The sequence below is a fragment of the Talpa occidentalis genome, unplaced genomic scaffold (genome assembly GCF_014898055.3).
Source record: "Talpa occidentalis isolate TD23 unplaced genomic scaffold, MPIMG_talOcc4v2.1 talOcc4.8, whole genome shotgun sequence".
NCBI classification, from domain to species: Eukaryota; Metazoa; Chordata; class Mammalia; order Eulipotyphla; family Talpidae; genus Talpa; species Talpa occidentalis.
In genome coordinates this window covers 30,575,911-30,588,474 of record NW_023605194.1, presented here as the reverse complement: position 1 = coordinate 30,588,474, position 12,564 = coordinate 30,575,911, and the positions used below count along the sequence as shown (strand labels likewise).

The 12,564-nt window shown below is 48.3% G+C and overlaps 1 protein-coding gene across 6 annotated transcripts in view; it reads right to left on the bottom strand.

Moving 5' to 3' along the window:
* ARHGAP22 (Rho GTPase activating protein 22) overlaps positions 1-12,564 on the bottom strand; it is a 147,787-nt gene that overhangs the window by 94,920 nt on the left and 40,303 nt on the right. For all 6 annotated transcript variants that reach the window (XM_054690233.1, XM_054690234.1, XM_054690236.1 and 3 more), the window contains one exon: positions 5,782-5,981. In XM_054690233.1, the coding sequence (XP_054546208.1) occupies positions 5,782-5,981 (200 nt within the window). The remainder of the gene's footprint in view (positions 1-5,781; positions 5,982-12,564) is intronic.

Here is a 12,564-nt window from a genome sequence, read left to right as displayed (position 1 = left end):
GACTCAACCCAGGGGAAGGTAGTAGAGGGGGTGGCAATCAAGCCCAGCCACGTTCAACTTCCTGTCCCACGTCTGTAATTTGTGTTTTGGGTAATGGGATAAGACTCAGGCCCTACACTTCTGGGTGCCCCCTCAGGTGTGAGTTGGCAGGCACACAGCACCCCCACCAGGTTCATTTTCACCTCCAAAGTGCCAGGCCAGCTCTGCAGAACCAGGCTCCTGGACTCTGGATGAGGGAGTCCTTTGTCCCCCCTACTTGATTGCCTTTCTGGTTACCTGAAGAACACTCTAGGGCTGTGGTCCTGTGTCATTCTTGTTTGATTGTAGTTTTTCATTTCTTATTTATACTTTTTTAAAATTTGTACTTGAGTAAAGCTTCACTGTGAGAAATTAAAATAATATAAACTTCAAATTTACTGGTACCTCACTGTCCATGGCCTCCTCACAGCTTTGACTTGTCATACTTCTATTCAGAAAATTGCCCAAGTAAATTATTTCACTTTTGCCTCCCCAGTGGTGCAGTGGGTTAGCACAGTGCTGTGAGGCTATCCACAGCCCCTGCAGTGTGGTTTCTATTCCCACCTGGCCAGGGAGATACCCACATGGTGAGGCAGATCTCTCCTGTCTCGCCCGCTGCTCCCCTCAGTAGTGTATTTCAGTCATTCTGCCTGTTCTGCTCCCTGCTCTGTCTCTGATGAATCCTCTCACCCTCCTGTGCCTCTGGCCTATACCCCAGCTCTTGTATAAAAATAAATAAATCTTTAAAAAAAATCATTTCAGTTTTACTACACTTAAAAAAAAAAACAGTGAGGGGCCTCCCCGGTGGTGCAGCGGTTGAGCGCTGGGTTGCGAAGCTGCCCGCGGACTCTGCGGCGCCAGTTCGATCCCCGGCTGCTCCCCGGCCACCGGAGGAGGGTCCCACATGGCGCGCAGACCTCTCCTGCCGCCCGCTGCTCCCCCAGCAGTGTACTTCGGTCCTTCTGCCTGCTCTGCTCCCCGCTCTGGCTCTGGTGAATTCTCTCACCCTCCCGTGCTTCTGACTGTGCCCAGTGCATGTATAAACAAAACAAACAAACAAACAAATAAAATAAAATAAAACATGCCTCTATTAAAAAAAAAACAGTGAAAGTTCTATCTGAACGAAGTTTAAAGAATCACAGTTCTCTCAGTCACTACTTTCAGCTCTTTTAGATGAGTTCTTTTTCTTTTTTTCCCCTGTTTATTTCTAAATAACATGCCCACATATGCTATTTCTTGATTGAAAATTTTAGGTCTTACCTATGGAGCACCTGGAAGGTTGAGATTTTGCTTTTCACCCCTCCCCTCTCCAAAATGGGGCTCCTCCCTCCCCTTTGGGTAACAAGGTCAGAGTTTACACTCCCATTCTGGGAAATTTCATCAACAGAAGTATTTCTCTAAGGATTTCTTTCCCATCCTTTCCCTCTTCTCCCTTTCTAGAATTTCTCTTCTGCAGACACTGGGTTGCCTCTCCTTCTGTTATCTTTCTCTTCTTTCTGGGAGATGATAACAAGTTTTTCACTCAGCCTTCCTTTTAAGTTGCTGTTTTTGAGATCTCAGTTCTTAATTTTTGGGAGAAGGTGGGTTCTCTGCCTGTCCACTTTAATCGTCTGTGAGAATGTGAATAGTCATTTTATAGAAAAGTTTCCTTCCTCCTGTATAGTTTGGGTTTTGCTTTGTGTGTGTTTGTGTGAGACAGAGAAAGAGACAGAGACAGAGAGAGAGAGAGAGAGAGAGAGAGAGAGAGAGAGAGAGAGAGAGAATGCGCTGCCAGGGTTGTTTCACTTGGAGAACCCCTGCTGTCACTATATTTTGTTTCTTTCTTCTTGGTCTGTCACATTGTTCACTGAAAATTCTTCATTTCCTTCCTGAGGACTCTCCCTGACTGCTAGACCTGGGAGCCAAATGTGGGATGAGACGGGAAGGGCTAAGTAACTGGTCTGCACGTGAACTTGAACTAGGCCCTCCAGTTCCAGCTTGGTAGTGCCACCAACGACAGGCACATGTCCTCAGTCTGAAGTGTCTCTCTCACTATCACTTTGCTCTTAACTTCTATGTCTTTTTTTTTTCTTTTGCACTATTGTCAGTGTTCTTGGTCTCTATAATTTCATTTTTTAAAATAAATGGAGAATAATGAGTATTTTCTTTGTTTATATATGTTGCTAGGAGTTCATAGCTGCTCTATTTTCTTGGTAGCATATTACTTATATTATTATGAAATATTTATCTGTTCTCTTTTATTCTTATCAACCTGAATTCTATTTTATTGAATTTGTTTTATTTTATTTTTGTTTGATTTTGCTAAGTCCACATTTGCTGGTTTATAGTTTTTTCTGTTGTTTTGTTTTTCAACCTTTTTGTATATTGCTCTTTCATTCCGAAACTTAGTCATTTAACTTCTGTCTTTTAAGTGACCTATAAATGTGATCTAGGGCCTCCCCAGTGGCTCAGCGGTTGAGTGCTGGGTTGCGAAGCTGCTCACAGCCTCTGCAGCGCCGGTTCGATTCCCGCTCACCGGGTGAGGGTCCCACATGGCGCGCAGACCTCTCCTGCCGCCCGCTGCTCCCCTCAGCAGTGTACTTCGGTCCTTCTGCCTGTTCTGCTCTCCGCTCTGGCTCTGGTGAGTTCTCTCGCCCTCCCGCGCTTCTGACTGTACCCAGTGCTTGTATGAATAAATAAATAAATCTTTAAAAAAATAAATAAATAAATGTGATCTATTCTCATTTATTATGACAACCTGAATGTTTGCACCAATTCCTTGACATCTTATTGATTTAATTTTTGTTTTTCATTTATATTTCTCTCTTGTCCATCCCCCAGCTCCCATTTTCTTCTCATTTGTTGAATTGCTTAATTTGTCACTTTTTTTTTTCTTTGTTATGTTTTGGAAGTTATTCTTTCCACTTCTATTCGATCTCACTTCTATTCAAAGCCAAGAAACCCACAAGTAAAGGACTGGAATAATTAGGCTTAAAGTAAGTTTTCAAACAGTGGAAATGGACCAACCTGATCAACAAAGGATAGGGAAGGAGTTTTCATAGCCCAGGAAATATTTTAAGCAGAAGCTAAAACCACTAAGATGAAAAAAAAAACCAGAATCTTCTATCAGTGAAACTGCAGCATCTGTCTGCTAGAAACTATTAGGGCACAAGTATTGGGAAATGCTAGAGGGACAGGGCACACTTTCAAGTTCTGCTTTAAAGCATCTTTGCCTCATGTTTCCCTCTGAGCTTGTGCAGGCACTTCCCCTTCCTCCTTGCATTTCCCCCAACTCCATGCTCCATGTCCTCTGCTGACCCTCCTTCCAGTGAGGAGGGGAGAGGAGAAGAGATAGGGCTCTGGAGAGAGAACAAGAATGTGGTTGAGAGTGATCCTCACCCTGTGTCATGCACTCTGGGCAGCATCAAGGGTAGCTGGCCATCCCTGTTCTTGACAATTACATCTGCTAGACAGATGACAGGCCGCCTGTCAGGAGGCTGCTCAGCGCCTGGGCACTTCTGTCATTGTTAACAGTGAGCAGGGCACGTTTTTCCAGGAACCAGATATTAAAATTATATCTAGCTCATGCAATTAACTGGAAATTTGTGAGCTATTTTGCCAGCAGGCATGCAGGTTTATGATCATGTGGCAAATGCTAAATGAGCCCAAGTTGACCAACAATTTCTTTGAAATTGGGAATGTGTGCAGTGGGGCTGGTAAGCAGTCAGATTCTGCAGGAAGAGGAATTATGGAAGGAATAAGAGCCCAAGGATTTGGGTGTGTCAGCCAGGCCTAGAGAGGCCAAAGGAGGGGCCTGGTAAGATGCTGGCATCTCCAGAGATGCTGGCTCCGTTAGGAATCCGCTGGCTCCCTGGCCTCGAATATCCTTTTGCAGTTTGGGTTGGGCCCGAGGACTCCTCCTGTGTCCAGAGTGCTGATTGGGATGTCAATACCTCCATTTTATTAGCTGTTTCCACCAGAAACCAATTATGTCTGGCAAAGGTGGTAGGGAAATAAGACGAATGGCCCGTTTGGGAGATCTGGGATAGAGGTTTCTTATGGAACTGCAACTAATAGGTAAGGGCCACCCCAGGGCTCACCCTGCAGGAAGCCTTTGCAGTTCCACATGATGCCTGGTTACTCTGTGTACACACTAATTCACTAGGCTCACCTGGTGTCACAATGCAGCCCTCCTAGGAGATGATGCTGTGGGCTGGGCCAGGAGGAAGACTACAGTAAGGTCAGAGGTCATAGGCAAGGTTCTGAGAGACTGGGGACCCCTGGAAACTCTGGCCACAGTCATGTTAGCCAGGAAAGTCAAGACATTGCTGAAGGGCCAATGCTGGTCTTCAACATAAATGCCACACTATGAAGTGTGCAGTGAAGTGGGTAGTTCTGGGCTTTAATAACATGGTCTTGCTATGTAACACCTTTTGCTTTGAATTAGATTTGTCTTAGAAAGGGGAACTCGCCATACTACCGTGGATGAAAACCAGTACTCCATTCCAGAAACAGAAGGAACCATCAGAAAGAATGCACTGAAGATAGAAGCTAATTATGTTGCCACTGAGCCCTGTCGTGAGGCCTCCTCCTTCCTGAGTCAAGACTCCATCTTCTTCAAGGAAGGACCCCACATGGTGGAGAAATGTTAAAGACATACTTCTACCAAAATGACACTTCCTCCTTGATATACTCAGAAGAATTGAAAGAGGGGTTGAAAGACTCAGTTTCTTTGTGTGGGGCAACATGATCCCGCACTGCAGTAACTACTCACACCTGGCAGGGCACCCAATCTTTCCAGGCCCCACATCCACACTGGGGTGTGCTGAGGTGTGCTCATGCTCCACCCTCCATGGCTCTGGGGCCACTGACCCTGGGTAGGGTCTCCTCTTCCTTTCTGACTTAGAGCAATGACTAGGAGCATCCTTTGGGACATCATTTACATACTGCTTCCAAGGGACACAGGTGCATATTACTTGCATTGTCCAGGGAATGGGCACCCAGACAATTCTAACCTCTGGCTGAAGTCCAGCTCATGTGAAACCCATGTGTCAGAAGCCTCAGTCAGAGGCTGCATCCTTTACATTCTCTTCCCTATTTTTCCCAAGAGAAATGAGGCTATCTGCTAAGTATCCCCTCTCTCTCTGAATCCTACAACCAGGGGAGATCACCAGCCCTGCAGCCAGCTGCCTTGCACTGCAGAACACAGTGCAGACCATGAGGACATGAAGTCCAGGAGTGAGCGGGCCACACTGAGGCAGGACCAGGCAATGCACTGCTCCGAGTGAGGGGACTTTGTGTAATCTGCGGGGGAAGGCAGATGAGTTAGGCACCTGATATAGCTGTTTCCACTGTTGGCGAGAAACAGAAGCAGCCACTGACTGAAGCTTCTGACACACGGGTTTCACATGAGCTGGACTTCAGCCAGAGGTTAGAATTGTCTGCGTGTTGATTTCCCTGGACAACGGAAGTAATATGCACCTATGTCCCCTTGGAAGTACCGAAAGCCTAAAAAGAAGGGATGCTCTCTAGCAACATTCTAAGAAAACATTTTCATTACTGAAGCTGTAGATGTGTTTTGGTCAAATAAGCTATGCGACCAAAAATGTGGGGGCTGAGAATATAAATCACTTTGGAAGTCCTGGTGGAATGTCCTTCTGAGTGCAGTCAGTAGCTTGGGTTCTTAAAGATGGTCTCTCTGCTTTCCTGAAACCCCTGGGCATAGTTTGCCCTCCTGGGAGCCCCGCCCTGATGCCCATCAGACACAGGATATATGCTTCTTACCTGGGGCTTGGTCTCATCTTTGTCCTTGTAGTAGAAAAGCTGATCTCCACGCAGCACAAACCAGCGCTGCTGCCAGTTCTTCATGATGCTTCTCTGCTTCTTCAGCCAGCCAGCCTTCACCACAGGGCCTAGCCTGCGGGGGCAGGGCGGCCGCCCGGGGCTCCGGCTCTGCTCCCCCATCACCAGGCTCTTGGAGCGGGCTGGAAACCAAGAACACACACAGTGAGCGTAAAGAATGGCATGCCTGTTGCCAGTCCCTGCCCCATCCTGGCATCCCAGCTGCTCTGTGACCAGGGCATAGTGGCTGAGGCCAGCAGGGCATGATCATGTTTATTATACTGCCCCCTGGGCATCAAAAGGCCTTGAGCTGGAGCACCTCACCAGCAGCAGCCCAAGGTTACCACCTGATATAGGTGTACAGCCTGCCTGCCTGGTTAGTTTTGGCTATGTCATGAAGAAAAAAAACCAAGGAGGATATCCCATGGGTCTTACTCTAGGCGATTGGGTCACTGACAGCGGAGAGATCAAGGGCAGGCATCATCTCTTCTTCCTGCCACCATGAGCAGCTGTGATGGCTCTGTGGGTACCAGCTGTCACTCGAGTCAGACCATGTAGGTCCACATTTGCTGGACCTTGATTCCCTGCTGCCAGCCCTGGGCCATTGGTGTTGAATGTCCCAGCCTTGCCTCTGTTGTGCTTTGATCCAGAGAGGGTGAGGGCTGCTCTCCGCTGTGCCCCATTGCACTGAAGGGAGACTGGGCAGCCTGAGAGCAGCAAGTTCTTTCCAGAGATCGAAGGGAAAGCAAATCAGAAGAGTCAAGCCTGGATGGCATGGACAGGCTCCTCCTTCTGGCCTCTGAAGCCTGAGGCTGACCTGACTGCTAATCTACACCTCTGCTCCTCTCTCTGATGGGCCTGGCCCCCGGGCATAGTGACATGCACCAGATGAAAGGGTACCTCCCTCCTTTATTTCTATGACCCTTTACTATTCCTGTGAGTTACCTACCCACTGTTGGGCACTTGAATTCTTTCCAGTTTTAGCTAATTAAAGAGGCAATGGAATCCAGGTGAAGAAATACGGAGTCAGGTTTGGGTCCCTGCCAGCTCTGTGAATTCTCTGGGGCTCAGTGTGTTGAAGCAGAACTGTTTCATGAGTGTGCATTCCAGCTCAGCTCATGGGGAGAAAGGCAAGACCTTTCTATGGCGTTAGGTCCTTTCAGTGGTATTACATACTTCCTTCTAAAATTGGTGTGTGGTGGGCCTTTCTGGTGGTATAGGGGTAAAGTATCAGCATTATGGCTGTGACAGCCTGAGTTCGCTCCCAGTCAGGGAGCTAACCCACATATGGCACAGCAGACCTCTCCTGTCTCTCCACTGCTCCCCTCAGCAGGGTATTTCAGTAGATCTGTCTGTTCTGCTCCCCACTCTGTCTCTGCTGCATCCACTCACCCCCTGCACCTCTGGCCTATACCCCAGTTCTTGTATGCGTAAATAAATAAAAATAAATCTTTAAAAAAATGAATAAATATGGTGTGTGAACATGTAACACCACACAGTTATACTAGTCTACCAATTTCTCTATAGCCAGCAGTGGGAAATACGATAATATGAATAGTCTTACTCCGTAATTTAGTAGTAAAAAAAAAAAAAACAAAACAAAAATCAGGGAGAGTTAAATCAGTTTTACTAACTGCAAACTCAGCAGTCTCCCATGGAGGAAGAAATGTGCTGCTAGCTGAGGCTGGGCCAAGCTTCTGGCGGAAAGTCGGGGGCTGAGCAGACAGAACCCGATAGTGACAGGAAGAGCCTTTCCTCCTAGGCCTTTCTTTTATCCCTCCTCCCTTCAGCTGTTGAGGGATAGAGCAGGACTACATTCATCAGACACTGATTCCTTTCAGGCTCTGAGGCTGTGTGGGGCCCAGGGACATGCTAGACATGAGGATTACATCATCCAGGTTTTCTGGTGGAGGAACCCACTTCATGGCATGTCCTAGTACCACATGCCTTGTTCTGTCTCTTGTCTTCTGTTATGATGGGTCTGATGCTGTCTCCTTTGACAAGATCATGATGCTGTTAGGACCAGAGGGAACCTGCCCTAGCTGCACAGGCTCAGCATACAGTAGCAGTTCAGCAAAAACTCAGTGACTCATCAGTGCATCCCAACACTGAAGAGAGCAGAAGGCCCGAGTGCTGTGCTGGATGGTAACTGAGGAAGTGCTTTCTGTCCAGGTGTGTCTGGCCAGAAAGGCTAAGCTCTTGGTGTAAGGACCCTGGCCGCTGAGCCTGGCAGGGAGCAGGTGGTCAGCATACTTGTGTGGTAAATAACCACAGGTATGACTGCCCCTCAGCTCCTCGATGCAGCAAGACAAAGTAGCAAGAGGGGTTTCTTGCCCTCCTTTCTAAGCTCTGGGCATCTGCTCTCCAAAGGGCTGCAGGCATGAAGAGAACAGACAAGGGGAGACCTGTTCACCAGGGAAGGGGGCTGGACCCACTTAGGGCAGGAAGCTATGGCTGGTGGGTCTGTTTCAGCAGAGGCGGCCTCCCTGAGGGCCTAGCCCCTTCACCCCCACCCCAGCTCTTGCTCCCTCAGCTCACAAGGGAGGTTTTCCTGCAGATGTTACTTAAGCTGCCAAACTAGCCCAGGTTTTCCCTCAGCTGATCAATCACGCAGATACTACTTACAAGGCCGATTGAGCATCTTGAAAGGAAAATAATCGTTGTCATGACTTATTAATAACCACTGTTCCTGTCCTCAGCATTTCCTTGAATCAACTTATTCAGTTCTGTAAATATTTAAACCAAGGTTTCAAGATGAATACGGTTGATATTTGAAGTTCCAGAACTGACGGGTCTTTCTAGAAAGGACCCATGAGCGACCCAAGGGAAGCCCTCACCTGGGAAAGAGTGGAGGGTGCCGTCTGCCCTCCTCAAAGTAGGGGCTCTTCTGCCCACAGGCACATAATTCATTCAGTCATTCACTCACTCACTCACTCACTGCCATCTTCCAAATCCATACAACTCCTCCAGGTACTGTACAGAACCTTGAGTTGTTCATGTTCCCTGGGAACACCCAGTCTGGCAGGGGAAATAAACCACAAAGAACAACCACACAGGCATGAAAGAGCCATAAGCCAAGTAGACAGGCAAAGGCTGTAGATGCTTAGGTGAAGGTGTGGATCTTTCCACAGAGCCACAGAGGAGAGCCCTGAACTGAATCCTGGAGAGAATTTGGGTCTACCTCTAGGCAGGAGGGGCTCTGACTTGAGAAGAAGGAGCTAGTGGACAGAAGGCAAGGCACAAGTGTCTGAGAGGTGAGAGTTGAAACCAGGTGGCTACCATCAATAACACCTCTTATTCCTCAGAATAACCCTGCAATCACCCCAACTTTGTGTGAGCTCTGATTGAGACTCAGGAAGGAAGCAGCTTACTCAAGGTCACACGACACTGTTACATAGTGGAGCCAGGAGTTAAATCCTGCTGGGTCCTGGTCACCATGAATGTTACGATTCTTCCATAGCAGGGCCGAGTCCAAGTGGGCACTAAGAGCTTAAGGGCAGAGCTGCCATGGAGAGAGAAAAGGCAGCCTAAACAGGAGGGTTTTCTCAAGACGGACAGCTTGGTTTCCATCCATCCAGGGCCTATTCAGGATGAAAACACAAATCAACTCAAACCCAAGAGGTTGGAGTCCCAGGTGGAGGAAATGGAATTCAAGGACCAAAAGATACATCCATCAAAGAAGGGCAAAGGCTGCGTAGCATCAGGGTGCTGCCAGAGCAACATGAGGTGCAGGGCCCGCAGACCAGCCCCTGGCCCAGGCTGATTTCCTATCAAGGAGATGGGGACCTTTGGTTTCTCAGGGTCGAAAAAATTAAAGAAACATACAGACAAGGAAATACAGGTGGGCCAATAAAGCGGTAGCTCTAGAGATGCCAATGTCCATGGCAGTCAGGGACCTGCAAGGCACAGCCACAATGGGACGCAGCACTGTGGATCCTTTAGTGAGGCACCAGGCTAGAAGTTTAGTAGCACCATGTATCGGTGAGGCTGTGAGTAGATGGAGAGCATGTACCTCTCCCCAACTGGAAGAGCTGCAGTGCACAGGGATAACTCTGACGGGCTCTGTCCTCTTCCCAAATGCAAATGCCCCAAATTCCCAACAACAACAACATGGCCACAAAAGCTATGCTTACACGATGGGACACTTTGCAGAAAGAAGACGAATGTGTATGAGCCAACAGGATTAGCTCCCCTTTAATAAACACCTCAGAAGCGATGTCTTCATTTCCTTTCTCTAATTCTTCTTCCATTTTCTGTATTTTATCATAGCAAAATACACATAACCTAAATATTACCAGTTTAATCACTCTGAAGTGTTCCATGCTATGGGGTTAAGTACAGTCATGTTATTATATAACCATCATGACCAACCATTTCCAGCACTTTCCATTCTCCCATGATTTCTTGTTCCAATCAGGCTTCCTTTACTCTGTCCCACCAAAGCTGCTCTTATCAGGGCTCCCAGTGACCCCCACATTGCTCAGTCCTAACACTGGGCAGGTTGGTTCATTCTTTCCTTTTTAGCATTTGACCTAATTGGTCTTCCAGGACCATTTCTACCCCTGGGTTCCAAGCTCATTCTCTTCTCTCCCCTCTGTTGCTGGCTGCCATTCAGTCTCACTATCCTCACATCTTGGCATCCAGTGCCTAGGGTAGTGCTTGGGCCGAATTTCTATCCAGGCTCACTGTCTGGGTGGTCTCCCGTCTCATGGATTTCAAAACCATCGATGTGCTAATGTCACTGGCCAGAGCAGAACGTGTGGTCTTTCCCTGCCTGAAACCTCCCACACGAGCCCCCTCAGTCAGTGGAAATGCTGTCCTTAGGTCGCCAGTTCCCAGCTGCTACCATTTCCCACCCCAAATTGCTGCTACAGCATTTTCTTTTCTCCTGCTCTGCCCTCCCCACTGCTGTCATCTCTGAGCAGAGCATTAGAGAGCTTTTAAAGATGGGAGTTGGAGCACACTGCTCCCACATGGGGCTCCCCTTCTCAGTCAGGTAGTCGGAGCCACCATTACAGTCTACCGGGGTGCTCAGGGCCTGGCATGTGGCCCTCCCTCTGCTTCCCCAGTCCTGCCACACTGGTTTCTGCTGTTTCTCAAATAGAGGGGGCTGTGTGCCTGTCGCCCAGATCTGTACCTGGTATCCTCTGTCCCTGCAGTGTCCTTCTCTGTCCCTGCCCTATGGCTCCCTGTCCCTGGAGGGTGTCCCTCCAGCCTCTTCTTTTTTTTCCCCAGCCTCTTCTAACAGGCAGACTGACGAAATACTCTGCTGAGGGGAGCAGCGGGCGGCAGGAGAGGTCTGCGCGCCATGTGGGACCCTCACCGGCAGCCGGGGATCGAACCAGTGCTGCAGAGGCTGCGGGCAGATTCGCAGCCCAGCGCTCAACCACTGCGCCACCAGGGGAGGCCCTGATTATCCTTTCAACAAATGTATGTCCAACCCTCCCATCTCTCTTCCTGCTTTAACATGTACCTATATTTATTGTAGTGACAGATGAAAGCAAGGTATAGAATAATACATAAAGTAGAAGACTATTTTTAAAGTCAGAAAAACATAATCCCCAATCAACAGACACCACGATGATGTCTTTTCAGTGCATACATGTATTTGCAGAGAAAGAATATGTCACACCTATAGCAGTGATGGTTTGGGAATGCCATGACACTGTGCATTTTACATGAGGAATGAACATAGAAAGAGCTTTAGTTGGATCCCCACAGGAGATCTAAAATAGCAATTAAAATATCACTAGTTTGATAAATGTTTATGAGTATTTATCTGTGACAATCACTGCACTAGGCTGTGGACCACAAGACAAACAAGCGAGGCCTTGCCTCTGCCTTCTGGGGCTTCCAGACTGGAGAGCTACTCACACACGCCAGCACTCAGCAAACACAGTGTCTTGTGGAACAAGGCCAGGTCTAGCTGTGGCTCTTCCAGAGACCCCACAGGTAGGCAAGCCCCTCCATGTGGCTCACCTGTCTGCTCCATTCTGTCTGCTCCACCCATTTCCCACTTAGAAAAGGCACCACAAGGGAGTGCAGGTCATTCACCCACCCCGGGGTACAAGGACCTGGGCACCTGGTAGTGGCTGAAGCCGAGACATTGCTGAGAACACATCAAAATACACCTTAGTGGGCTGTGTTGGAGCTCTGCCGAAATTTCCCAGGTTCCCTTTTTCCTGCTTCTATGTCCCTCCTAAACTCTTGGTCAAAGACTCCTAGGTGTGGGAGCCTGAATGTCCCTGTAGCCTGGTTTCCAGCTGGAAACCATTCTAAGGGGTAAAGAGGTATAATTCGCATTTCAAATTTCCTGGGGCTTATACTGAGGCCTCCTTCTATGGGTCCTTGCACCTCAGCTTTGTCTTTCCCCTGCCCTGCCTCCCCTATCCGCAGTGGTGTTCTGGGACAGGGAGGGGGCCTCTTTAATAAATTACTAATGAGCATTTTCATCCCAGGGTCTTCACCTTACCCCACTTAACACACCAGCATACTTTCAGGGTCTTTCAACTAGGCCTGGGTAGCACTGGCCTTGGCTGCTGCTGGGGTGTCTGTGCCCACATGCTGCTCCCTGGGCCCTGTAACCCTGAAGCTGGTCAGGGGTGTTTTTCCATCTGCAGCTCTGTTAGTGCATCTCTGAGCGCTTGGAGGAGTGGCTGCGCATGAGCGAAGACACAATTGATTTATACAAGTCAATGGGATTTTTAAGCTGGGCTGGGGAAAGAG